This window comes from Lacerta agilis, chromosome 16 (assembly GCF_009819535.1).
Source record: "Lacerta agilis isolate rLacAgi1 chromosome 16, rLacAgi1.pri, whole genome shotgun sequence".
NCBI lineage: Eukaryota > Metazoa > Chordata > Lepidosauria > Squamata > Lacertidae > Lacerta > Lacerta agilis.
Window position 1 is genome coordinate 20,940,571 of NC_046327.1, and position 27,715 is coordinate 20,968,285.

Here is a 27,715-nt window from a genome sequence, read left to right on the forward strand (position 1 = left end):
ATGTTCAGAGTAGGCAAATCCTAATTTGCACAGCGTCTTACTGGAGGAGGCTGCTTCCTTCTGGCAGTGTGCAACACTGCTTGATATCAGAATGGCTCCAACTCCCATCATGCCTAGCTAGCAGGACTAGCCAGTGGTCAGGGATGATGGGAATTGTAGTCCAAAAACAGTTGGAGACTCAAGTTCGGAAAACTCTGGTTTAGACAGCTGCTTGCTCTTGCTATCTAAGCAGCTGCCTTGGTGTCTTATACATGTTCTAAGTTCTGTAGATGGGATGAGCCTGAAAATGAGAACCACCTTCTCTTACTGCTGAATTCTGTGGCTGGCATCAACTTCTGCATTTGTGTGCAATGCACGTGGCCTGTGCATACATGGGAACTTAAGTTTAATTACTGGATTCAACCTAGGAAGGGTTGGACCCATTCTTTGTCTAACTTGTCATCTTCGTCACTAGGTAACACAGCTGCCTGTGCACCTGGATTGTGTAGCCATATCTGCCTTTTGTCACCTGTTCATCCCAAGGGCTACAGGTGTGCCTGTCCAGATGGCACTTTCCTCCTGCCTTCAAACCAGTGTGCAGGTGGGCTTGTGCTTTTAAATCTGGGGTGAAAATCCTTCCACAAACCATTTTGAGAAACCTTCTTTGTGGGGTGGGTTAAACACCATTGTTCAGATAAGCTTATGCTGCATTTCATTCTGGGGGTTTTATGAAAAACTGCTGGAGCTAAATTTTATCTAGCTGTTGATTAGAATGGAGATGTGTCCATGATTTGGATAGAAACCTGTCACACAGTCCCAGAAGCTCAGTTTCAGACAGGATTGTTTTGAATCTCCTGTTTTGGTCCGCCACCATGTTTTGACGCACTTAAGAAAACAAAACATTGCATTGTGGAGTTGTGGGAAAGCTGGGTGACTACTTCAGCCTTCATGTCATAGAAAGTTAAAACAGGTCTATCTTCAGTTGGGTTTAATATAAATGCAAAATCCAATTGGCCAGAATGCTTGCGGTAATAAATGCTTTCCCAGCATCTCGCCTATAGCTTTAAACTGCCTCTGAGCAACTAGCGTGACTACTTGAGCATCAACTTGTTACTCCAGTCAAGGCAGCACCAAAATCAGATAGTGAAGGTATCAAGCCTATAATATGCCCAGGTGACTACTGAAGTTACAACCTGTTCTATTTTTCATAGCAAGAGCAGTACTTGGGTTGAATAGTATGGTGACACTGAGCTGGGATGGCTAGCAAATCGTGCAAGACCCGTTCCTCAATTCCTGTACTCTTCCTGCAGTGCTGAATGTCTTGTATTCTACCAACAAGCAAATCTACCAGCTCGAAGTTGGCCCAAAGGGGACAGTGTTGCAGCAGCATGCAGTGATTCAGGAGTGGCCAGAAAACGTCTACTTCCAGGACATGGACTGGAGCAGGGGATTCATCTACTGGACTGATGACAAAGGAGAACTGATGCGCTTCACTAAAGAGACGAAAGCAAAACTAATAATTCCTACAGGTTCGCCAGGTGAGCTCCTTTGCATTGCTATAGAGCTTCTACGCAATTGAAGCATGGACTTCTAAAACATACTCCTTATGATGATGGCAGGACAAGAAATGGGTTTAGAAGAGAATTTACTTGGTTGGTTGTTTCCAATCAGCTCCAGACTATATTTACATCCTAAAGCATCAACTTGCAGGCAGTGTGGGATGCTAAGGGAACAGCAGTTTCCCTCTTCACCCATTTCATGATTCAGTCCTTGCAGCTAGAATTAATGGTATAATTATCTTACGGATACATTTCCTGTAACCAGTCTAGTGTTTGTCACAATGCGGTCCAGCTGCCACAGTGCCGTGACCCCTAATTTCTTACTTGACTCAACATAACTTTAGGATTTCTAGTCTACGGTCTGTGCTCTGGACAGGGAAGAGACAAAGAAAGCAAAAGGCCGCAGAAGCCAGTGAGATCTTGCACAGGAGTACAGTAAGTCTTCAAACACAGATCTGACAGGCAGTGCCATAGCAGAACAAGCAAGGTCACTATTCTGCTGCTGCTTAGGAGTGCATTGCACAAAGAGGAAGGGGACGGGGTAGAAAGCAATACTTCTACCTTGGAATAGCTTTGGAGTCTTCGCTCATTGGAGAAGGCTCTTTTGTCTATGGGAGAGCTTACACTTTGCATCCATTTAAAAGGGTGTTTTGTAGACAGACTAGACAAGATGGATGGCCCTTGTGGTCTCTTCCAACTCTATGATTCTATGATTCTATTCTAAGATGTGCACATCTGACCGAAACCTTGCAGCTACTTCCAGAGGGGCATATAAGTGCTCTCATTACCAATGACGACAAATGTTTCAGGAGAAAGATACGCCTTCTGAAATCATGTGTGAGGAGGTAAGGAAGTTTCCTTGCCTGTTCAGCACCTCTGCTTTAGCTGTGGTGGCTTGCAGTGGGAAGAAGGTCTGGGAAATAGTTTCACAGCAACACAGGGCTCGCTTCCATGTTCCTGAAACTTGAAAAGCCCATGAGTCTAGAGCTGCAGCACGTAGTGGTTAAGAGCGGTAGACTCGTTATCTGGGGAACCGGGTTCGCGTCTCCACTCCTCCACATGCAGCTGCTGGGTGACCTTGGGCTTGTCACACTTCTCTGAAGTCTCTCAGCCCCACTCACCTCACAGAGTGTTTGTTGTGGGGGAGGAAGGGAAAGGAGAATGTTAGCCGCTTTGAGACTCCTTCGGGTAGTGAAAAGCGGGATATCAAATCCAAACTCTTCTTCTTCTTCTTCCCTCTACAAGGAGCGTTTCAGCCAAGAGCTGCGAAAGAGCAGTGACAGCTTTGGCAGATGCAGCAAAGGCGGTGGATTAAAGCTGTGGCAATACGCAAAGGATAAAAGCAAAACTGATGGAGGAACTGATCCTCCTCTGCATATGGTAGCTTAGCCTAAAGATTACCCCTCATCCTATTTTGTGCGGCAAGTAATTTACCCCCCCCCCCTGCACTTTTCATTGTGCAGTTCACCCAGCAGAAGACCTCCAGGTAATATTTCCAGGACAGTGGCGCCTGTACAGTGCCCCCAAATTTCAGCCAGGTACCACATACCATTTTCCTTCCAGAAACAAAGGTAACGCCTGCAACATAACGTGTCCCAGAAATGCACGGAATTTTACCATTGGTGCGATTACTACCCCACTCAGTGTTAGCAGATTGGGACAATGAAAAACAACCCATCATGCTTTCATAGGGCTCAATCACACTTTCGCTTTCCCTTGAGAAGACTCACTGTTTACCACTGAGCCTGAGCAAATGTCAATCAAGTCCTCTGGTTTGATGTTTGCACTGATTTAGCGCTTGTCGGAATACGTTTCACGGATCCGCCATGGATTCATAATTATTTGGTTATTTTATAAGTTTTTCGAGGTCTACTTTTGGTATAATTGCGCGTAAAAGCGAAAGTGAAAGCATGAATGAATAGTGTGGTTCACTTATGAGATTAATCCGCCTTTATTTTGTAGATCCGGTCATGTTCAAAGTTGTTAATGAGCGTTAAACTTGCTTCCCGCCTTTTTGGAGGGCAGCAACAGTGATTTTATTGGTTAAAGTACTAATGATGATGTCACGTTTGTTCCCTAATAAAAGGCAGAGGCACCCCGCTTAGGCAGAGGAGTTCGTTCATGTTCTTTTAGTTGGGTTTTAGTTGAAGTCAAGTTTAGTTTAAGGGACTAGGAGCGGGCTGGATGGGTTGGATGGGTTTTTCTTTAGTTAGAGTTAGATCGCGGAAGATATTTCGGTTTTAGTTTATTTAGTTAGCCTCGCGGAAGATTGGGCGCGCAGGGTCTTTAAGCTTAGGGGAACTTAGCTTAGGGGACGAGCCTATGCGGGTTCTGCCGAAGCCACTAAAGATACAACCGGTGTCTGTCTTCCTTTGGGGTTAAAGGGGGGAGTAAAGTAAAAATTTTAATTTCTTTAATTTGGTCCGCCTATTCAGAGTCAGGGTATATATTTATTTTCACGAGGCAACTTTTCATTAAAGAAGGCAATTAGGAACTCACACTTCATCGGAGTCGTCAATTGGCTTACTCATCATCCTTCAGACTGTGAGGCTTGGCCGGCGACCGTGCTCAAAAGCACGCGGAACGCTGGCCGCTTTCCCCGCAACTGGTACCTCGTGCATAACCAGTCTAAGGCCGTGCACGAGGAGCTCCAGCAACCAAACCCCGACAAGTGGTGCCCTCTCTGAGGCAAAGCGTAGTCAAAAATCGCTTCCACGAAGACTCCGGTTAAAGGCAACATATCGGAAGTGGCTCGGAAACAGACATTGAGAGGTGAGGTATAACGGCCCGGTTTATCCAGGATTTCGCTGCAGTAGCGCGAATCCACCGCTTGCCCAAAGTAGTGTAAATAGAAGTCGCGCGCGTATATTTTGCCCCAAGGGGTCCCCGGGTAGAGCGGCAAGGAGTTTAGTGTAAGCCTACGGGCAGAGTAAGGTCTTCCCTAAAGCCTACGGGTGGGAAGGGTTCTGGCAAAAGCCTACGGGTGCCAGGGTCTGGCAAAAGCCTACGGGTGCCAGGGTTTTCGGTCAAAGCCTACGGGTAGGGCCGGTGTCTCCCGAAAAAGCCTACGGGTGGGAGGGAAAGGTTTTCTGGCTAAAGCCTACGGGTGCCAGGTTTTTCGGTCAAAGCCTACGGGTAGGGCCGGTAGCCCCTAGTAGAAGCCCACGGGTGGGGGCGGAGGTTTTCTGGCTAAAGCCTACGGGTGCCAGGTTTTTCGGTTAAAGCCTACGGGTAGAACCGGTGTCCCCTAGTAGAAGCCTACGGGTGGGGGAGGAAAAGTTTTGGAAAAGTGTTTAAAAAATGGGCTCCTCACTCTCAACTGCTCAAGTAAAATTTTGTGAAGATTTATTGTACCTTTTGAAAAGAAATGGTCACCCTGTCTCTGAATCAGAAGTAGAGCTTTTAGTTAAAACCATTGGGGAAATTTGTCCCTGGGTCCCTAAGGAGGGAACGAAAGATTTAGCCTCATGGGAAAGGATCGGGTTAGAATTTATGGCCAACCCGAAAATCGGAATTCCTGTACAATTAGTATGGAGCAAAGTAAGAAACTGCTTTCAACAAATCGCTCCAAGAAATGTTTTGCTTAATGGAACAGTGAATTTGGGAAATACTGCTTTTAATAGTGCCCCTGTGCTGCCGCTTGCGGTTGTGCCATTTTCGGCCCCCTCGCAGCAGCCAGTTCAGGCCCCGTTGTCGTACACGCACTCGCCCTTGTCCAATTTGTCGTTGCCAGATTCATTGCCGCCTGTGCCGGTGCAGCAGACGCCGTCGGCCTTTCAAGCCCCGCCGCGGACTGCCCCACCGCCAGTCGCTCAGCAGTCATCGCAGGCCTTTTACCAGCCAGCGATTTCAAGTCAGCAGCAGCCGCGGACCTCGCTCCAAGCAACGGTCCCGCTTCCTCCATCGCAAGCCGCGCTTTTGCCAGCGATCCAGCAGCAGCAGCAGCAAGCAGCCTTTTTGCCAGCAAACCCTGCTGCCCTGCAGGCCGCGCTCAAGCCAGCAGCTCCAGTTTTGCAGCAAGCTGATTTCCAATCAACAGCAATCCAAGCTTCAATGCAAGCAGCACAACAGCAATTTACCAACCCTTCAGCACCTCCAATGCCAATGCAGATTCCAAGACAAGAGCAAAGCCAAACAATGATGATCCAGATGCCAGGACTTGCAGTACAGAGCCAACAACCTTATGCTCCAACTTCAAGTCAGCCATCTTGTCTTCATCCAACTTCAAGTCAGCCATCTTGTCTTCATCCAACTTCAAGTCAGCCATCTTGTCTTCATCCAACTTCAAGTCAGCCATCTTGTCTTCATAGTCAGCCATCTTCAAGGCATCCAGATGTCAAAGACTCTTTAGCACCATCTAGTGGCTCATCATTTGGAAAGCATCAAGAAGATTTAAACTCACTGATGCCACCTACAGATCCAACAGCAATGCAGCCCATCTGCAGAACCCAAGCTTTGGAAGCAGCTTTGGGACAAATAGACTTTAGTACTGATCCAATGCACATCTTTCCAGTGATTCGTGCTAATGGAGGACAACCTGCAAGATATCAAGCCATTCCTTTTGAAACACTACGTGAACTGCGAAAAGCCATACGCGAAAATGGACTTCAAGCTCCTTATACTAGAAGTTTACTTGAAGGACTGTCCACTAGTAGACTTCTGCCATCTGATTGGAAGTTGATTCTTCGCACCTTCCTGTCGCCTACAGATGCTCTTCTGTGCCTGCAAGAGTGGAAAGAAGTAGCAGCCAGACGTGCAACGCCACTTGCCACAGAAGATATGCTCACAGGATCAGGACATTACTCCAATCTCAATCAACAGCTAGCCATACCTGATGCTGCACTTGTCACCATAGCAGACATTGTAGTCAAAGCTTGGCGCAGACTACCCAATCGCACAGATGCTAGCTCAGTATCAGGATTCGCTGCAGTTAGGCAAGGTCCAAAAGAATCTTATGGGGACTTCGTGGATCGCCTGATTGTTGCAGTGGAACGCCAGATAGAAGATCGTCATGCCAGAAACATGCTGACAAAACAACTTGCCTTTGAAAATGCCAATGATGACTGCAAAAATGCCCTAACAGCAGTTGCAGCTCGTCCAGATGCCACATTGACTGAGATGCTACGCGTCTGCCAGAATGTCGGTACCCACTCCTACAAAGCACAGCTCTTGGCAGCTGCGGTACAGATGCCACGTCAAGACAGCTCTACGCCAGTCAAGAAGTGCTATGGGTGTGGAGGCGATGGGCATTTCCGGTCGCAGTGCACAACAACGCCAAGGCCTTCTGCCAAGCCGCCAGAGAGATGTCCCATCTGTCAGAAAGGATTTCATTGGGCGAATGATTGTCGCTTGAATCCACAAAACACATCACCTACCTCATCTCCAGTTCAGGGAAACGGTTCTGCGGGCCGCGCCCCGGCCCCGGTAAAACAATAGGGTGCAAGTTCAAGAACATCATGAAGGTCAACCATCCCAGAAAGGTGAACAACGCTACTCCTTATCCAGGTCATCAGGAAAAAAGAGTGATCCAGAGAGATATCCACTCTTCAGATGTCCAGAGAAAAGATGTGACCTCATCAAGCATTCAGGTTCCAGAGGTTTCATCATCTGCCTTACCTATTCAAAGGATTCCAGTAGAGAACACAGCATTCAGTTCACCTTCTGCTGACCGCCCTTCAGTTCCTGCTGATGTTGATCCTGCTTCACAGCAAGCAATCACAGTCAAGCCTCTGATCGCAGAATTGCCTTCAACGTTGAGAAGACATCCTACTGAGATCAATCTCGCAACTCCTGAGCTTTATTCATCTTCAAATCAAGGTCAATCTGTCATTGAAGGACATTTGCCCTTGATGAAACAGCAGTGTTCAAGTTGCAACCCAGCTGATGATCACTTTCCATGTGGCCAAAGAATGCAAGTGGGTGGGCCAGCTCCCTCTTGTGGAAGCTTAAGCATCACTCCAGTTAACAATGTCCACACCTTTGTGTCACCTCCAGCTTTTAAGCTCAGCCCGCCACAACCAAACAACTATCAGGAACAACAACTTCTACTGCCTCGTGTCAAAGAAGAAGTTCCATCCTGCCAGTTTGATGCACAACTGACTGAATGCCAGCAGATTCAACAGCATCAGCAACTTTTACCAACAGAGGAACCTCAAGTTTGCCAACTCAACGCCAAGCAGCTTCAGAGTTGCCAACTTCAGCAGTGCAAAAAACCCGAAGCCAAAAAGATATCTTCAAACACTGCCAACGAAGAACAAGAAGAATCTTCTGTCCCAGGTATACCACTCTTCTTAACAGAGGACTGTTACTTTTCAAATCCATGGTTTGCTCAGCAATTGCCAACATCCATTCGTGGTCCATTCCCAGACACCTCAATTTGCCTTATCCTGCCTAGGATGGATCGCCTCCCTGCCACAGTCACACTGACTGCAGGCCTAGTTCGAATCACAGATTCATCGCAGTTGCTGATTCCAGGATTTTCAACTGTTCCTTGTGTCCTAACAAAAGGTTTGGAAATTGCCAGACTCTATTTGCTTACTTCTACGCCTACAGCTCCTGTAGACTCTTTGCCTCCTCAGACAGCAATGGCGCTAATCAAGATTACAGAAGAACGCCCTCATCTCGTCTTAGAAATGGGTGGACGAAAGATCAAGGGTCTTCTTGATACAGGCGCAGATGTCCCGGTGATCGCCAGAAAGGATTGGCCTGACCAGTGGGCAACGACTGTCACCCAGGAAGTCTTCGGAGTCGGAGGTTTCGAACCCGCCCACCAGAGCGTGCACCCGATTACCTTCCAGTCAGACTCAGGCTCCATGGTGCAGCTCCGTCCACTTGTTATGGATGTGCCTATCACCCTTTGGGGTAGAGACTTATTGTCTAAAGCAAGAACTGTTGTCCATACACATTTTTGATGTGGGCCTTTGCATCAGCGCCAGTACATGCTCTTCCACTCACATGGAAGGAAGGACCCTCTGTATGGGTCGACCAATGGGCGCTGACGTCAGAAAAGCTCGCTGCAGCAGAGGCCCTAATCAAAGAGCTGCTACACCAGGATCGTGTGCAACCCTCTAATAGCCCTTGGAACACTCCAATTTTCGTCATCAAGAAGAAAAGTGGAAAATGGCGTTTGCTTCAAGACCTGAGAAAAATCAACGAAAGAATTGTTCCAATGGGTCCCCTTCAATGTGGACTTCCTAACCCTAACCTCATTCCTAGAAACCATCAGCTTGCAATCATCGATCTTAAAGACTGTTTCTTTACCATTCCACTGGCACCTGCAGATCAAGAAAAGTTCGCTTTCACTCTACCTGTGTTCAATAACACCAGACCAGCTTCCAGATACTCTTGGAAGGTACTCCCTCAAGGAATGGTGAATTCGCCGACTCTCTGCCAGAACTTTGTAGATAAAGCATTACAGCCTTTCAGAGCACAATATCCAGCCTTAGAAGTTTGTCATTACATGGATGACATTTTGATCCATGGAGAAAAGGTCTCAGAGCATCATATTGAGCATCTTACGCGCATCCTGAACTCTTTTGGGCTTTGTATTGCCCCAGAAAAGGTACAGCGCACTGCTCCACTAACAGCACCAGTTGAGTTCTGGGCAGTTTGCCTTACCCTCCTACTGCCTAGGCCTTTTGTTTGCCTCTGGGCAGCCCCTTGGTTCCTGGCTGCCTAGATTTGTTCCAGTTATTCTCATACCTGCATTCACTAGCAGATCACCTTGATTTGCTTGCTTAACCTCCTTTCTTCTACAGGTATCGTTGTTTCTTCAGAACTCGATATTTCAGTACTTTCCTGAGCTCCATGAACTTTTCCTGAGTTCCAGGACTATTTCTTCTACATGGTCATGTGTAGTCGGAGAAGAAGACGACCGGCAACTCATTCATCGTCTTCATCCTCCTCTCCAACACCATTTTGCAGTTCTAAACCTGTCTTGTACTTGTAAAAATTGCATATTTACCTTTGTATGCTTCTTGAAATATCCGCCTCGCATATTACATGTGTTTTCCATATAGCTTGGTAATTAATGATATGGATGTTTATATATGCAAAGCTTTTCTGAAATGGTTTCCATTTAGAGCGTCACAATTTTGATGATATGGAAATGTTTATGTAAGGTCAAAGCATCATCTTTGTGCAGTTCTAGTCATAGACATATTTATACATATATGTTTTATTTCAATAATCCTAAATCTCCACGTTGTGCTTACAAAAGTTGTAGTTTAAAATGTGGTAACACTTATATGCCTTATTTGAAATATTTCCTTTGGTCAAAGAATTGGTCATTCTCGGATTTGTTCAAGATATATATGTCAAGTCTGGTGGCGTCCTACCCTTTTGGTACCCCTATTTACTTTAAAGATTCCCCCTCTATATGCTACCTTTTGGCAGTAAACCAGGTTCCCAGCTTTTCCCTTCACCTTGTTTCCTGCTGTTAATGGGAGACCCTTATGTAGCTGGTTTAATTCCAATTTCGTTTCGCTGGAAACCCTTGCGTAGATGGTTTAAATCCTCATCCTGGCTGGGACACCTTTATATAGGTAGCTTAAATCCCCTCTAGTGGCGCAAACCACTTGTACATAGGTGCCTTAAATCCCCTCTCTGGAATCGGACCCTAGTTCCCCGTTACCTGTGGTCGCTGTGGTAAGTCCAGAATCTGTCTTCCTGAAAGTTCCCTCGATTCTGTAGCCTCAGTGCCACACACCTTTTATGTTTCCTTATCCATTTTCCTTAGTTTCCAAATAAAAAATTTAAAAAAAAATGGGGGAGGGGTCTGGGTAGGCCATGTAGCCCCAGCTCTAGTTATACTTTAATTTTGGGTCCCGGATCGGGACCTCTCTTATGTTTGGGCAGTCGTTATCCGTTATTTTTAATTTTGGACCTGTATCAGGTCCTCTCTTGTGTTTGGGGAGTAATTTGTTGTTTTACGCTGCACGCGAAAGTATATATGCTTATGAGGTGATTTGTTGTGTTACATTACGTATTGAAGTATTTATATATGCCTAAAAGGTTTACAGTGTATCGGATCGATCACTTTTTATGTTTGGCTAGTGGTTTGTTATTTTCATGATTTTATTGCTACATTATTGTACAAGTATTTCCTCCTATGAAAAGGATGGATGTTGATGGTGTTGCTAGTGTTTATATCACAGTCTTGATGTGGACACTGTCAGCACTGTTGACGCTTTGCCTTTTCATGTCAAGGTTTATATCGAAGCAAATGGTAATGTTTATGTCAGATAAATGCTTATGATATCTCTAACCTTCTTTTTTTATATAACTAAATCAAAAATAATTTAATTTAAAACAAAAAAAGAAAGATGATATGTCGGAATACGTTTCACGGATCCGCCATGGATTCATAATTATTTGGTTATTTTATAAGTTTTTCGAGGTCTACTTTTGGTATAATTGCGCGTAAAAGCGAAAGTGAAAGCATGAATGAATAGTGTGGTTCACTTATGAGATTAATCCGCCTTTATTTTGTAGATCCGGTCATGTTCAAAGTTGTTAATGAGCGTTAAACTTGCTTCCCGCCTTTTTGGAGGGCAGCAACAGTGATTTTATTGGTTAAAGTACTAATGATGATGTCACGTTTGTTCCCTAATAAAAGGCAGAGGCACCCCGCTTAGGCAGAGGAGTTCGTTCATGTTCTTTTAGTTGGGTTTTAGTTGAAGTCAAGTTTAGTTTAAGGGACTAGGAGCGGGCTGGATGGGTTGGATGGGTTTTTCTTTAGTTAGATCGCGGAAGATATTTCGGTTTTAGTTTATTTAGTTAGCCTCGCGGAAGATTGGGCGCGCAGGGTCTTTAAGCTTAGGGGAACTTAGCTTAGGGGACGAGCCTATGCGGGTTCTGCCGAAGCCACTAAAGATACAACCGGTGTCTGTCTTCCTTTGGGGTTAAAGGGGGGAGTAAAGTAAAAATTTTAATTTCTTTAATTTGGTCCGCCTATTCAGAGTCAGGGTATATATTTATTTTCACGAGGCAACTTTTCATTAAAGAAGGCAATTAGGAACTCACACTTCATCGGAGTCGTCAATTGGCTTACTCATCATCCTTCAGACTGTGAGGCTTGGCCGGCGACCGTGCTCAAAAGCACGCGGAACGCTGGCCGCTTTCCCCGCAACTGGTACCTCGTGCATAACCAGTCTAAGGCCGTGCACGAGGAGCTCCAGCAACCAAACCCCGACAAGCGCTGAAGAGCAGGTTTTGTGGGGGAGGAAAGTAGCAGCGCAAAGGCGAAACTGCTTAGATCCCTGTGCTTTCTAGGCACAGGATTAGGGGAAGTGTGGACAAGCCTATATAGGCAAATGGTTGGGGAAAGGTCAAGAAAGTGTGTGAGGTCGGCACAAACCATTTAATGTTTTGGGGCACTTCTCTAACCAAGTTCCCCCCAAGCCAGTTTCAAGATGTGCAGGGAGAAAGAGGGAGAGGAAATAAAGTTGGTTCTGCAAGTGGACGTCCTTGATGAGCTGGGCTTCCATTGCAGAGACTCACTTGGTGAACCCCTCCCTGAGACTGGAAGGAGAAGCTTAATTTTTTTACATTTGCTTTCCCCCCCCCCTAGTCTGTGAAGCGACTGTTGATGTAACTTCTGGGGACCTATATTGGCTAACCTGCAGCAGAACTGAAATTAAGGTTACTAGTTTTGCTGGCATGACGACGAAGGTTCTCTATCGTGCGGAGGCTGCTATATGGCACCTGTTCCTAGACTGGAAGAGAGCATCGTTGTACTGGCTAGAAAGTGGGAAACCGATTCAGAGGCTGAACCTTGATGGAAGCAGTATCGAAGAAGTGGGGAAGGAAGCCTGGGCAGAAGATCTTCCAGTCACCTTGGACATAAGCTCGGGTAGCTTCCTCTGGGCTTCCAAAGACTTGGGTAAATTACATGTTGCTTGCCCTGCTATACCTTGTGTAGTTGATGGTTCTTGTCAGGAAACCCCCCTCCCCACAACAGGTAGCATCCCAGGAGAGCTTGCAGTACAGGGAACCACCCCCTTTGTTCACCAGTTCGTCATCCCCCTCCTCAGCAGGAAGCGACCATTCCTCCAGTGGGGAGGGGGAGTTAGAGGCAGGAAGTCGGCGCAGGGGCTGTGAAGAGATCGCAGAGTCTGAGCACCAAGGGGGAAGCGGGGAACAGGGACAGTTTCCCGCGCCCCGAGTTCGCAGACAGGAAAGACGTGGAAGGGGGAGGCGGGGGTTCAGGATCCCGCGCCTCTTTTGCTGGACCAAGAACCGGAAGGGTTCATTCCCGGACTCTGCAGAGGGATGAGATGGACGTTTGAACTTTTGCTCCACTGTAAATATCTGCACAATAAAGAACTTAGTTTTTAGAAGTTCTGCGTTCGGCTGATTTCTCATGAGCAACCACTGAACGTCCTTACAGTTCTCATGCTAGCTGTGCAGCAGTAAAGAAACATTGCCACTGCAAAGCCCACTTTTGATAGCAGTTCCCACCCTCTAGTCTGAGAACAGGCAATATTTCCTTACTGACTGCTTTGAGGGTGTGTGTGTGTTTTCTTTAAAAAAAAAACACCAAACTTTTAAAAACAATATTGGCTTGAGCCCTTATTGGACTTTGCTAAGGTTGCTGGGCTGTCCCATTCAACTTTCTAGAAACTGGTTGTGCTGTGGCTGTTCTGTAAATATACAACACGCTTTGGTTGCTTGTTGCGATGGAATAACAAGTGTTTCCTTGTTCATAGGGCTGAAGGTGCTGAACCTCATCACACACAAGACATACAATATAAAAGAGAGTTGGACCCATGGCGTGGCAGCTGTATATGGACCTTACCTGGTGACATTCAACAAAACAACTGTTGTGGTCTGGAACAGAAGATCAGGGGTGCCCTCTGCTGTGCAAGTAGCCAATGTACAGAAAGCAATTATGATCTTTGACACGAATTTGACAACAGGTAAGCTGACTTGGCACCATTGTGTATTTCTATGCTGGGCACTTAAACAGCCATAGGGCCTTACCAGAGGGGGTGGTTCAATTTTCCCTGTGAAATATGTGCTGCAGAAAAATGCTTGGTGGTCTACATGTTTGCACCACCTTTTCAGTGCATGAGTTCTTGGCTTACTGTTAGTGCCCACTAAAGCTACAGTAAGAAGTCCAGTTGCTGAATGTTTTTGATCGTTGTTCTCTGCAATTGTTGCATGGCAATGACAGTTCCTGTCTCCCATGGTGCCCTGCAGCTGTTGATCATTAAGGCCATGCTATTTTGCAGGGGAGGAGGGGTCTTATAACAGCTGTAGAAATCCACTGTTTGCTTTATAAACAGTTGCGGATTCATCTTGCTTAATTCATGGCCATCACCTCTGAGTTGGTTTTTCCTTGAAATGAATTTTTGGTCTGGGGTATGGATTGGCTGTGGCATGCTGCTACATGCTGTGCTTCTGAGCTTCCTTCAACACAGGACTTAGGCACTGCTAGTCTAGAGAAATTCCTATTTGATAAGCCTTTGGTCCATTTTTGGAAGGTGATTCACACATACACACACGCACACACACACACAGTGTTTCCCAAACTTGGATCTCCACCTGTTTGTGCACTACAATTCCCATCATCCCTGACCACCTATCATAGTTAGACAGGTGAGGAGGTAAGGATCTGGCTTGCTGGGCCAAAAACATTCCCCATCCTTGAATAGGACCTAAGATGTGCCATGACATGTACTAGGCCTATACTCCTGCTTCTCAACTGCAAGGAATCAGGCAGAAGCACAACACAGATCCAACAGACTAGAGGCAAAACAATTCTAACTGCTACAGGACTGCCTATCTAACAAAGTAGGCAGGAGCGCCAACTGTCTTTTAGATGATGGGGCACACTTGCAAAAAAATGTGGTGATGTTGATAATAATTATTTATATAATGCTCATCTGACTGGGTTATCCCAGCCACTCTGGGCAGCTTCCAACAAATTAAAACACAGCAAGACATCAAAAATTAAAAACTTCCCTATACAAGGCTGTCTTCAGTTGTCTTCTAAAAGTCAGGCACTTGTTTATTTCCTTGACATCTGATGGGAGTGTGTTCCACAGGGCAGGCACCACTACCAAGAAGGCCCTCTGCCTGGTTCCCTGTAGCTTCACTTCTCACAGTGAGGGAACCGCCAGAAGGCCCTTGGAGCTGGACCTCAGTGTCCGGGCTAGACAATGGGGGTGGAAATGCTGCTTCAGGTATGCAGGGCCAAAGGCATTTAGGGCTTTAAAAGCCAGCACCAACACTTTGAATTGTGCTCTGAAACATACTGGGAGCCAATGTAGATCCTTTAAGACCGGTGTTACATGGTCGCAGGTGCCACTCCCAGTCACCAGTCTGGCAGCTACAAGATGACCACAACGCTTATTCTCAAGTGCTCTGTTTTCCTATAAAGATTAAGGGTTGGCCATCAAACACACAAACTGTCAGTGCAGTGTGAACAGGAGTATGAAGAAACTGGAACTGATTGTTAACTTTCTAATTGCAGTGCGTTCTGTTCCTGTTACAAAGCCTGCTGTCATAAGCACTGCTTCATCAACTACTAGCCATACTACTTCAGCTGCAGCAGCAAGACCAACAGCACAGACTACAGCATCAAGGACAACAGTGCAGACTACTACACCTACAACAACACCCATGACCACCACAAGGGCAACAACAACCACGAGGGCAACAACAACCACGACCACCACGAGGGCAACAACAACCACGACCACCACAAGGGCAACAACAACCACAACCACCACAAGGGCAACAACACCCACGACCACCACAAGGGCAACAACACCCACGACCACCAAGACCACAACAGTACCAAATGCAACCAATACCACTGTCTTGACAACTGTGCCCTGTGGGTGGGCTGAACTTCCTTGCCTAAATGGGCAGGGATGTGTGTCCTTTGAATATGTCTGTGATGGAGAAGAGGATTGCATGGATGGGTCCGATGAAGACTACTGTTCCCTAATTTGTGGTGAACCAGGTACTACGTTATTCCATGCTGTGTGTGAATAGCTTAATACTCCATACTGCAAATGGTGAAATTAATAATGGCGGGGCCATCTCCTACCCCAAAGAACCTATTATGACAAATGTGACTAATTGGGCTAAGGTCAAACTTTTGCAGGCCTACAGAGTTGCCTAAATTATTTTAAAAATTGGCTCTTGTTAGACATGATGACTAGGGGGGAAGGAAGGGAGCAAGGGCAGAATTTGAGGGCCTTCCCCAGCCCTCTCACTGCCTGGCAAAAGCCTTCTTCCCATAGCTGGGAAAGCACTTACTAGGCTTTGGGAAGAAGGAAGGAGGACTCTAGGACCCTGTCAGAGCACTCAGGCCTCCTTTCCAAAGCCCAGTCTTGTTTACCTGGCTTTGGGAAGGCAGGAGGAGAGCATCAAATGTTGCTGAGAGCTGCCAAAAAAGGCCTTGTGATAGACCACCCTGCTCTACCGTTTTGTCAACTTTTTTTAAAATCCAGGAAGTGTGTGCTTGCTTTCTCCAGCCCTACAGAAAGACCTGACTGTTGAACTTGATGTGTTCTTCTCTCTTTCTTTTCTAAAAGGAAGCTTCCGGTGTCAAAGTGGAGACAAATGCATTCGCGAGAGGTTCCTTTGTGATGGGATTCCACATTGTCCCGATGGCTCGGATGAAGCCAGCTGCTGGGCGCCAACTCCAGAGTGTGCCTTGCGCTGCGATAACAACATGCGCTGTGTGCCTGAGAGTTGGTTATGCGATGGGAGCCCTGACTGCAGCGATAGTGCCGATGAACAGGGCTGCGGTGAGCAAGTACCCAGTTGGCATAGCGGTGCCCAAATGGGTACATTAGGCTTCCAAATTGCCAGCTTTCTACAAAAGTTCCTGACCATAGCTTGGGTAAAGCATAGCATAAGACACATGCCCTGAGCTAACACTGCCACCTGCTGTTTCTTAACAGGCTGCCTTTGGGAAGGTGTCTTAACCTTGTTCCTGAACCTGCAGGGTGGCATTGCCCCTTGCAACAAAAGCTTTGATGGCACTGTCTGAATTTGCTAGAAACTTTTTAATTCAAATGATGCTTAACTCTTGAACCAGGAGCAATGGCTTTGCACTACTGACTGTTTTGGATAATGGGGTGATGAATTCAGAATGGGCTGGAGGGCTGGGTCTCGAACCCAGTAGATGTCCTCCTGAGGCTTGTAGCATCTCTTCATCCCAAAAGCCAATTCTGCATCTACCTGTGCAGTTACAGCAGTTAGTGCAGCAGCAAATTTGCAGCCAAGGACAGCACTTTCCTGTTCCTGGTTGTGTGAATTAGCAGGATGTTCCATTCATAAACATGGAGTCGATATCAAATCTGAACCCATATGTACACCATGGCTTATTTGCCAAAGGGATATGTAAATATCCACATCTCCTGGAGCTATGACAGTTGAAGGACTAACGCATATGATAGTGGGTCATTATATCTTCACACAATTTAAATTGCTGAATCATATGTCAATTCTTACAGGGTTTGTGGACCCAGATGCATTTCTGTGTAGCTTGTGTTAAATATATTTTACATAGATTATTGTGGGGAGAATGCTTTCAACTGTTCATAAATCCTATATGAGTGAGATCTCTTGGGTGCTTTCTAGAAACAATAAACGCTGCTGTCTGTCCCTGCAGTTCATGCAAAGTGTACTGAACAGGAATTCCAGTGCAGAAGTGGCCAGTGCGTGTCATACTCCCTGCACTGCGATGGAGACCGTGACTGTAAGGATGGCTCAGATGAAGTAGGCTGCCCAGCAGCCCCCAAACTACATTTCTGCCATTCGGATGAAGTCAATTGCCCTAAAAGTGGAGAGTGCATCCTCAAAGAATGGCTCTGTGATGGCGATAAGGACTGCAAAGATGAATCTGATGAACAGGTGTGTGTGTGTGTGTGTGTGTGTGTGTGTAACTGGCAAGGAATGCAGAGTGCCATCAAATGGGCTATTTATAAACATCTGATCAGTTACAAACATATATTAAGGGCTGGAGAAAGCTATTCCGTTTCTTTTAAAGCAGAAACAATTACATGCAGCATGCACATGCGTTTTCTACAGGACCTGGCTAGTCCAAAAGTTACAGTATAGGCATAGACAACGAATAGGTTGCTTTTTTTAAGCAAGCACAAATTCATAGCAGCCAGCCGTTGAGTGCTCCAAACTCCATTTCTAGCTGGTGTAGTTTATCCCTGCAGCACAAGAAAACTGCAAAGGAGAAATTGTGTGTGTATGTATGTATGTATGTATGTATGTATGTATGCATGTTTGTATGTATTCCCTTTTGCTTGAATGCCTTCCCCTTGCAGGACTGCAGTTTTCCAGAGCACAAGTGTGGTGACAACCAGTGGCAATGCAGAAGTTCCGAGTGCATCCCAGACCTATGGTACTGTGACGGGCAGACAGACTGCAGAGATAGGAGTGATGAGACTTCCTGTAAGTACTCTTCTTGTTTCCCTTGCAAGAGCTTTAATAGCACAACATTTGGTTCCCCAAACTGGCTCTAATAGGCATTCCTGCAAGCTTGTTAACAAGCCTGCAGTAATTTCATCAGCAACGCAATTCACTGCCACCCATTTCACTCTTAAGAACATGAGCAAGATTTGACCCTGCTGTGTGGCATTCCCTTAGAAGATGAGCAAAATGAAAGCCAAAGTACATGCAATAGCAGCAGATTTTTTTTCAAGGTCTGCATCTGCCCCAGTGGGGAGGGAGGTGCAGTTTTAAAGTGTAAAAGGGATGGGGGAGTGCTGCTGGATCCTCACCACCCTCTCCCCTGCAGTTCCTCCCTTGATAATTTTTCATCACCAGACTCAAGAGGAACTGGAAAACCAAACTCTTCCACTCTCAGTTGCATGCCCTCTTTCTTCACTGCCTTTAAAATCCACTGGTAAAAAGGCATGCAGGTTTTACTGCTGTAACAGCCTGGCACCTTAAGAGTTCTGAAGACCCAACTTATTTCTGCTCTACATTTTAATGCTGGCACAGTCTGAGTTTTTTCTTGCTGTTACACAGGCAAGCCGAGGAAATGCCTGGGCTATGAATTCCAGTGTGGCGAAACCTGCATTAATTACACTCTGGTGTGCAATGGGAGACCAGACTGTCAAGGTGGAATGGATGAAGGCAGGAATTGTGCTCTTGCATGCCGGCGGTCATGCTCCCAGATCTGCTACAAGTCTCCGAGCGGGCCTGTAAGTTTGCTTTTTCTTGGGTGCTGAATATACTACCACTTTGGGCTTGTGGGAGATTAGCAGCCAAACCTAACCAATGCATATTCTTGCTAGTTAGCATGAGAAGGGGCTAAGACCACAGAGTTGTATTGCTGCTAGGCAAATACACAGGCCATAGAAATACAATTGGTAGACAGAGCACTGTATGATGTCATTTCCCCTCGTATCCTGGAGAGGAAGGAGCATATAGTACTTCTTGTTCCTCTCTTTCTCATCCTTTGCCCAGTGTTAGATGCAGCTTTGCCTCCACTTTCTCCAGCATTTGGCACTTGCAGGGGCATAGCAAGGTAAATTGGTACCCGGGGGCAAAAAAAAAAAATTGTCACCCACCCCACCCTGCAAAAATGGTTTTACATTATTTCATATTTTCTTACAAAGGAATAATAACAAGTAATAATAATAATAATAATAATAATAAACTTTTATTTATATCCCCGGCTGAAGTCGGGCTCAGGGTGGCTAACATCAGATACATAACATTGGTATAAAATCAAACAATAATTAAATTACCTCCTAAAAACATCTCAAAATCAAATTAAAGTCTAATTAGATGGCTTTCCACAGGGTTAGGGTTGGGAACAGTAAGTGCTCCACTGAACTGAAATTTCAGCCTTCACGACATAGGAAAACAGCCAAGTAAACAGCTATTTTGGTGGAGGAGGGTCAAGATATTAACTGATATGCATGAAATTTCATATATAGCTATATAATCCCTAGTATAGTAAGATAATACCTTCGGAGAAGGCATTAAAAAATAATAATAATAAATTTCAATTCCCCCCCCAAAAAAATTGTTCCTTGATAATTTGTCACCCCCTTCCTTATGGAACATGGGGCGGCCCCCTGCCCCCCTCGCTACGCCCCTGGGCATTTGCCTGAAGCTGGTTATATTGTAAACATACACATTTCACCTGTACAATTTTTACTGCTGCAATTGCTGTGAACCTATGCAAGAAAATAAGTAAGTAAATTATATTTTTGAACCCAAGCTGTCGCCTGCTCCTTCATTAAGCGATGTACGAAAGGGTGAGCCACCTTACTTCAGAGCTGCTTTTAATTTTGCTGCCAAGGATGGGGTTTTGAACCCCTGTTCAACTCACACACGTTGGGAGTCTGGAGGGATGAATTGCAATTCATATATCCTCCCCTGCCCATTAGAACCCATTCCACAGGGCTCTGCATTGAGTGACTTCTAAACTGACTGCTGCTTCTGCCAGGACAAAGCTCGCTAAGGCTCTTTCCACGAAAGCCAAAATCCTCTTGGTGCAGGAAAATGGCAGGTAGCTATATTGTCAAGTCTTGTGAGATGCACGCCAGCTTCGTTACTCAGTTTTAACCTTACGTTGGCCCAAAGCCCATTTAAAACTGAATGTCTGCTCACTTAGAGGTCTGTATGCATTTCCACCATTCCAGTTCTGATTCGGAAGATGGGCATTCAGCGGATGGCATATTGGTCAACTTTTCCCAGCAAGGTTTCCAGGTTGAAGCCAAACTTTAATGCGTCCGCTTGCTTGGCAGCCATGTTTGGTTTCATTTTAAAGTTAATATCAGGTGCAGGGCAGGGGGTTTCATTAGGAAACCAGTTCCCCGCTCCCAGCCTTGGTAGGAGGTGGGGTAGCTCACTGTACCAGTAGGGATTTTGCAAGTGTAATTGCAGCAGTGGAGAATTCTCATTTGTGATCACAGATGGGGAGGGAAGGAATGTTCATTGCAGTCCTGCTTAAAACTGTGGGCCTCTTGCAGTCCGTGTGCATGTGCGCACGCGCGCATGATCGCTAACCACTACATTAGTCGTCAGAGCAGATTGAGACTCTTCTCTTAAAACTGTATGTTAAGAAAAAGCTGAATTGAGCACATTTCCCTCTTTGTTTCTGTCCCCTACCTCATCACCTACCATTCATGCTTAGAGGACCCTTCAAATTGCCTAACACTTCACAAGCTGCAGCCGCCAGCCTAGAAAGCTTAGCTCTTCATTTCCCAGCTCTGTTAAAGGGAACATCTTCCTTCAAATCCAAGCTCCCTTATCTGCCTGCTCTGTTGAATGGGTAGCTTAAGCTTCCATTCTGTCCTGCTGGGATCCTTTCAGCTTGATGGAACGCACAGAGCAACCAATCAATCTTGAGCTGCAACGATCATTTCACTTTTCTCCAGCAGCAAATTTTCATACATGAGCGTTCCAGCATAAAAGCTCCGAACGAAGATGATAAAAGCGACCTGCTTGGCTGCAATGTGAAGACCCAAGTTTCTTTTAACGTAACCTTCTCCTTACAGAAATGTGCTTGCTACGAAGGATACCGGCTAAGGAGCGACAGGCGCTCCTGCAAAGATATCGATGAATGTAAAGAGCTGCCGGAGGAGAAATGCAGCCAGACTTGTGTCAACACAGAGGGAAGCTATATGTGCACTTGCCACCCTGGCTACTTGCTGGAACCAGATGGCCACACCTGCAAAGTAGTTGGTGAGGCCCTGTAAATGTGTGGCTTGCCTCTTTGGGTAGGCATCTGTCCGCATGGTTTAGTGGCTTGAGCTGAGCTTGCCTGAAGTGGAATAAAAGAATTTGGCTTCAGGTACATGCACCCACAGACTTGGGGCTAGGAAGCTGTAGAAACTAAGCTTCTGTATTGTCCAGCACGGTGCTGGAAAATGATGGGACCTTGCTGATCAGCTCTAATAGAGTTGTTAGTTGGGCAAGGACTCCTGACTTAGCACCTAGAATTCTGCTGCTTCCAAAAGCAGCATTGCTTTGCAAAGACTGAAGCTGCAAACAGATAAAAAGAAAGCTGGTGTAACTTGCCAAGTATTACTCTTCATTCAAATACAAATGTGGGGAGTAATGTTAAGTGCAGCGGTAACTTTGAAACAAACAAACAAACAAACAAAACTGGCAGGCAATTTGCTTGCAAGCTTTCACTTGCATCGGCAACTTGTCCGAAGCACCAACTCAGCAGATTCAGTTTACTGAATGCTGGGGTTGACTATGCCTATGCTTCTAGGAGTCTGCGCAATGCCCTGCCAGTATTGTGCTCCAGGTGGTGGCAGCAGGGGTCAAAACTGCAATGTGTAACCAATTCTCTTTCCTGCAGGCTCTGAGCCGAAGTTGCTTGTTGCAGTTCAGTTCAATTTGATCCTATATGGATTAAGGAGCCTGAGAGAAGATGTTATATTGACCACTGAGAAGGACCTTATTATCTTTTCTATCGACTATGACTTGGTGGAGCAGAAAATCTTCTGGATGGACCTCAATGCAGAAAGTATTAAGTGGATGAACATGAGAAACAAGGAAAGGGGGACTCTAGTTAAAGGTGGGTGTTCTGGTTTAGGTTCGGGCACCTGACTTTGGAGCAAACTACTTACTTTGAACTTTGTATGCTTAAAGTCTATGATGAAAGTTCCTACTTGTTGAATGTAAAATAATAATAAACTGAATCTGGCACAAATCCCCTGCTCCAGAAGAAGCTTCCTGGGCTAATTCAAGAGCAACCGCATGTTCAGGCCACCAGTACTTGCAAGGTGGTTTGGAGCACAAATGGAAATTGTGCAACCCATGAAATGCTGCAGAAAGTCATTGCAGGTAGCTGCACCTGTCTTTTCTAATAGCCTATGTGATTTTAACACAGCAAGTTTGGCACCTGCTAGAGTAAATACAGGCAATGACTGATTTGCATGGGGGGTTACGTTCCTGACCTCCAAGTGTCAGTGGAGTGCACTAATTTTATTCTCCCCCCCCTCCCCATCACTCCAGGAATCAAATCGGATTGCATAGCAGTAGACTGGGTAGGAAGAAATCTTTACTGGACAGATGGGATGGCAGGACAGATCTTGGCTACGCAGCTAAATGGTAAATGGAGAGGAATTCCTGAGCACACCGTGGTTCTTGATTACCTGGATCAGCCGCGGTCACTCGCACTCCACCCGTTGGATGGGTAAGACTTTCAAAGTCTTGTCTTTTATGAACATTGCTTCCAAGAGGGTTGGGCTTCTAATTGTAAATACAGTGGTACCTTGGTTCTCAAACTTAATCCGTTCCGGAAGTCCGTTCCAAAACCAAGGTGCGCTTTCCCATAGAAAGTAATGCAAAATGGATTAATCCGTTCCAGACTTTTAAAAACAACCCCTAAAACAGCAATTTATCATGAATTTTACTATCTAATGAGACCACCGATACACAAAATGAAAGCAAAAATCAATGTACTGTACTATAAAATAAATAAGACAGTATTGTAGATGATAAAAAATGATTATTTTTCTTACCTGCACTGATGATAGTCATTGTTTGGATGGGGGGGGGGGCTTTTAGCCATTTCCGCAGTCATGCAATCAATCAATCAATCAATCAATCAGTAGCTGAACTGGGTTCCACACATTCACAAAAACAAATTAATCGAAAAAGCCTCAAAAACACAAAGTAAATAGCAAAAACAAAAGTGCCAAACTTAATCCATTAAGCCAGTGTGGTGTAGTGGTTAAGAGCGGTAGACTTGTAATCTGGTGAACCGGGTTCGCGTCTCCGCTCCTCCACATGCAGCTGCTGGGTGACCTTGGGCTAGTCACACTTCTTTGAAGTCTCTCAGCCCCACTCACCTCACAGAGTGTTTGTTGTGGGGGAGGAAGGGAAAGGAGAATGTTAGCTGCTTTGAGACTCCTTCGAGTAGTGATAAAGCGGGATATCAAATCCAAACTCTTCTTCTTCTTCTTCTTCCATTCCGGAAGTCCGTTTGACTTTTGAAATGTTCAAAAACCAAGGTGCAGCTTCTGATTGGTGCAGGCGCCCTGGAAACAATAGCCGACACTCGTATCAGATGTCCGGCTTCTGAAAAACGTTCCAAAACCGGAACATTTACTTCCAGGTTTTTGGCGTTTGGGAACCAAGGCGTTTGAATACCAAGGTGTTTGGGAACCATGTAGTCTGCTGCATGTGCCAGATACAGGCTGCCCAAAAGCTACACATGCCATTCTAATTACTGTGAGATGCTTTGCTGGCCTGCCATTCTAGTCTTGGCTCTTGATCTTGGCTTCTTTTCAAGGCTAGCCTAAGCTTTAAAATAAAAAAGAGCAAAGGTGCACATTGTATTGCTGTGCCTGCCCACCACATACAAAAACTGTTCAAATAGGCTTGGCAAGCTTGACCAATCAAAATGTAAAAAAAAGGATTGCCACAAAATGGGACTGATGGCAACTCCTCCGCTGACCTTATTGGGGATGATCCATACATATACGCTGTGCAGGTTAAAAAGAAAGAGTCTGAACTGGAACTCTAAACTGCACGGAAGACCAGCTTTTCATCCTAGTGTGCTAGGGGTCCACTCATGTGCAAAGGACAATGCACACTTACCATTTGCAGAATTTTTGATCTGAGCTCCTGCTCTGGTCATAGGGATTCATGACCTGGCTCAAAGTAGGCTCTGGCTACGATAAGAGATGTGCGACTCTCAAAAGGGGACAAATGGAAAAATGGCAATTAAAATCTGCAGGCTAAAATGGAATTTAGGCTTGCGAACCTTTTCTTTCCAACAAGCATTATATCAGTAGTGTGTGAAAACTGAAGCCCATTCAATTTCTCTGCCCCGCAGAAGTATCTTTAACATTCACCTTCTCTTCCTTAGGCTAATGTATTGGTCTGCAATAGGGGATGACTCCAAAATAGAGCAAGCTGGTATGAATGGAAGCAGCAGATCGGTACTACTTGATGGGCTTGGCTGGCCCACCAGCATAACCCTTGACCTCTTGAGCTGGAAAATATTCTGGTCTGATGACAAGTTTCACTACATTGGGTCAGCCTACTTGGATGGCAGTGGTATGAAGGTATACCTTATAAGCATACCAGGAATGTGGATGGAGTGATTGCCAAATGTGTTATTGCATGTGAGAATGCTTTTCTTACAATATTCATGTGATCACACACACACACGGTGACCCCAAAGTAGGTATACTGCTTTAAAATCCACTTTCTTTGTTCTTGACTCAAGTTCATTCACAATATCAGTAAAGAAAAACCATCCTTTTATCTGACTCCACTATTCTTTCCAACTTCCAGCCTGAAATTTAACAGCCACTTTGTTGTGGGTCAGTTATGCATATAATCTGTTGTGATAAATTTCATTGATTCAACTGTATATAATTATGCTGTATATTGATGTATTTTCGTTTTGTGTAAGATTTACCTTTGTTTTTTATTTTACTTAGGCGTGTTTAGAGGTTTATTTCTTACGTTACTTAAATGCGGTACTTTAGAAGTATTGGTAGTACAGTTGATGTAACCCACTTACAGATTTCTTAAAATAGAAAGCAGCATGCAAGTTAAATTAATAACAAATAAATGGCTGCTTCCAGCTGTGGAGCAAGCTCAGGTTTGTTGTTGTTGTTTAGTCATTTAGTTGTGTCCGACTCTTCGTGACCCCATGGACCAGAGCACGCCAGGCACTCCTTTCTTCCACGGCCTAATTTAAGAGCTAAAGCTTCTTTTTGCTTTGAAAGTAGGAACTTGCTCCTGCTTGCAGTGTAACAATCCATCTTTGCTCTCAGTAAATCTTGATAGAATTCTACATGGATACAAAATCTTGCATTTGACCCAGAAATGACAAAGACAAGTGTTGGGGGAACAATGCCCATTTAAAAACTTCCAAATCTTCGTTGAACATAAGATCTAGGTCAAACTGGGATAAGTATCTTGACATCAACACTTCATTTCCCCTCTGCTAGGTGTTTGAGCTGAATGAAATTCATAGTCCCTTTGCAGTGACTGTCTTTGAGGATTACGTTTATTGGTCTGAGATGAAAACAAGGACAGTACAGAGACTACACAAAAGGACTGGCAAGGATAGATCTGTCCTTATCAAGCGTCACGGGCAACCATATGGACTTAAGGTACTGCCTTTAACACTTTGTAGGGGACCAGTCGGTTGAGCCAAGAGTGTATCTCCTTGCCAGCCATTGAAGAATAACTGAAACTGGGTTCTGCTGGGACTTCGTTTGCATAGCATCCCTCTGAACAAAACTCTCACGCTATCGTATTAAGCGAGTAAAACAGCTTTGCTGCAAGGCAGGCTGGGAGAATGGAAAACATGGTCAGGGACAAGGTCTAGGCCAAATGCCGCTATTATTGTGAGTATAGTTGCTGCACTAATTAGTATTAACTCATTTTTGGAAGTCCCATGTGTGAGTATGGTTCGGACTGCCAACCATCAGTAAAAGCTATATCAAATTTGCCTGCTGAAGTGAATCACACTTGCGTTTAAGAAGCTGCATGCATTCCACTTAGCTTGGCAAAGCCCTTACAATCCTATTGGAAATAATAATGCAGGCCCGAAGGACCCAGCTTGTTAAAATAAGAACAAAATCGAAAATTCTTTCTAGTAGCACCTTAGAGACCAACTGAGTTTGTTCCTGGTATGAGCTTTCGTGTGCATGCACACTTCTTCAGATACACTGAAACAGAAGTCACCGGATCCTTAAATATAGTGGGGGAGTGGGGAGGACTTAAGGTACCTCCCCACTCCCCCACTATATTTAAGGATCCGGTGACTTCTGTTTCAGTGTATCTGAAGAAGTGTGCATGCACACGAAAGCTCATACCAGGAACAAACTCAGTTGGTCTCTAAGGTGCTACTAGAAAGAATTTTCGATTTTGTTTTGACTATGGCAGACCAACACGGCTACCCACCTGTAACTGTTAAAATAAGAGTTATTCAGTAGCTGGGGAGCAAAGCAAGCTCTTCTGCTTCAAAATGCTGCACTGGAACTGTCTAAATCCAAATAGAAAATTCTTTCCAGTAGCACCTTAGAGACCAACTGAGTTTGTTCTTGGTATGAGCTTTCGTGTGCAAACTCAGTTGGTCTCTAAGGTGCTACTGGAAAGAATTTTCTATTTTGTTTCGACTATGGCAGACCAGCACGGCTACCCACCTGTAACTGTCTAAATCCAGACTGTCATGGAAACTGACCTGTTACACACCTGGCCTCATGGGCCTCGTGCTTTGTCAAATGGAGGATGGAAGGTACCTCCCCCCCCCATGACAACTGCCACAAACTTGAGATTAAATGGGAAATGCTTTTCCTTTCCCCAACCCCACCCACACAATGCAGACTGGCTTTACTGCAGATTTCCCCCAGCACAGTGTAAGTTACGGTGCATGGTCTTGATTCAGGCTACACACAGAGATGCCCTGGAAACACCAATCTTGGTCAAGGCTTTTAACACCTGGGGAAATTGGCTTGCAGATCCTGCACGAAGTTCTTCAGCCAGGAGCCCCCAACCCGTGTGTGGGAAATGGCTGTTCCCACTTGTGCCTGTTGAACCCAGACAAAAGAGGGAGCTGCGGCTGCCCAGTTGGACTCGTGCTTTCAAACGATGAAAAGACCTGCGTTCCTCTGAAGGAGACGGCATTCATGTTTCTGGTTGCACAAGCCTCTGTTACTCAGGTATTGCTGCAAATGACCTCTTGCATAATAGGGAATCTTGTTTTTAGTTTTCCAGTCCAAGGGGTCCTTTCCTCCTTTGTGGCAAGTTGGAAAGGAAAAGATTTGTTTCCCTGCTGGGTAAACATGGACTACATTGAGCTCTTACAGGGCTGCTCGACAAAAAGTGTTGTGCACCTCATCTCCCTTTTTGTGAGCTGCATTAAAGTGTGACCTCGAAATTTTGGATCCCCTCTCAACTGATGCCAGAGTGTTGTGCTAGCTTTCTGCTGTTCTGTGCCATGAACCCTGTGTTTTGTGCTGCCCCCCCCCCCAAACTGAGTAATGGACACTTAAAAAGGGGCCACAGGTAAAAACCACAAACCCAGCATTGTCCAATTCACTCCAAGCCGGTGCCAAACTTTGCGTGCCCAGGCAGAGACCCCCCGACCCCAGGCGACACCCGGGCGGAATAATGACTCGTGACAGCGTGTTACGGGATTAAAATTGGCCACAACTTTATTAAACTTTCAGATGTAGGAAGACCTTGGCTTAGGCAAT

The 27,715-nt window shown here is 45.4% G+C and overlaps 1 protein-coding gene across 1 annotated transcript in view; it reads left to right on the forward strand.

The window, feature by feature from the left end:
* LOC117060955 (low-density lipoprotein receptor-related protein 2-like) overlaps positions 1-27,715 on the forward strand; it is a 49,026-nt gene that overhangs the window by 12,810 nt on the left and 8,501 nt on the right. The window contains exons 12-27 of the mRNA XM_033173578.1: positions 455-580; positions 1,290-1,517; positions 12,109-12,420; positions 13,247-13,456; positions 15,016-15,189; positions 15,289-15,510; positions 16,088-16,303; positions 17,173-17,414; positions 17,840-17,966; positions 18,546-18,721; positions 21,032-21,218; positions 21,844-22,062; positions 22,503-22,683; positions 24,364-24,562; positions 25,460-25,624; positions 26,978-27,178. Coding sequence (XP_033029469.1) covers positions 455-580; positions 1,290-1,517; positions 12,109-12,420; positions 13,247-13,456; positions 15,016-15,189; positions 15,289-15,510; positions 16,088-16,303; positions 17,173-17,414; positions 17,840-17,966; positions 18,546-18,721; positions 21,032-21,218; positions 21,844-22,062; positions 22,503-22,683; positions 24,364-24,562; positions 25,460-25,624; positions 26,978-27,178 — 3,185 coding nt within the window. The remainder of the gene's footprint in view (positions 1-454; positions 581-1,289; positions 1,518-12,108; positions 12,421-13,246; positions 13,457-15,015; positions 15,190-15,288; positions 15,511-16,087; positions 16,304-17,172; positions 17,415-17,839; positions 17,967-18,545; positions 18,722-21,031; positions 21,219-21,843; positions 22,063-22,502; positions 22,684-24,363; positions 24,563-25,459; positions 25,625-26,977; positions 27,179-27,715) is intronic.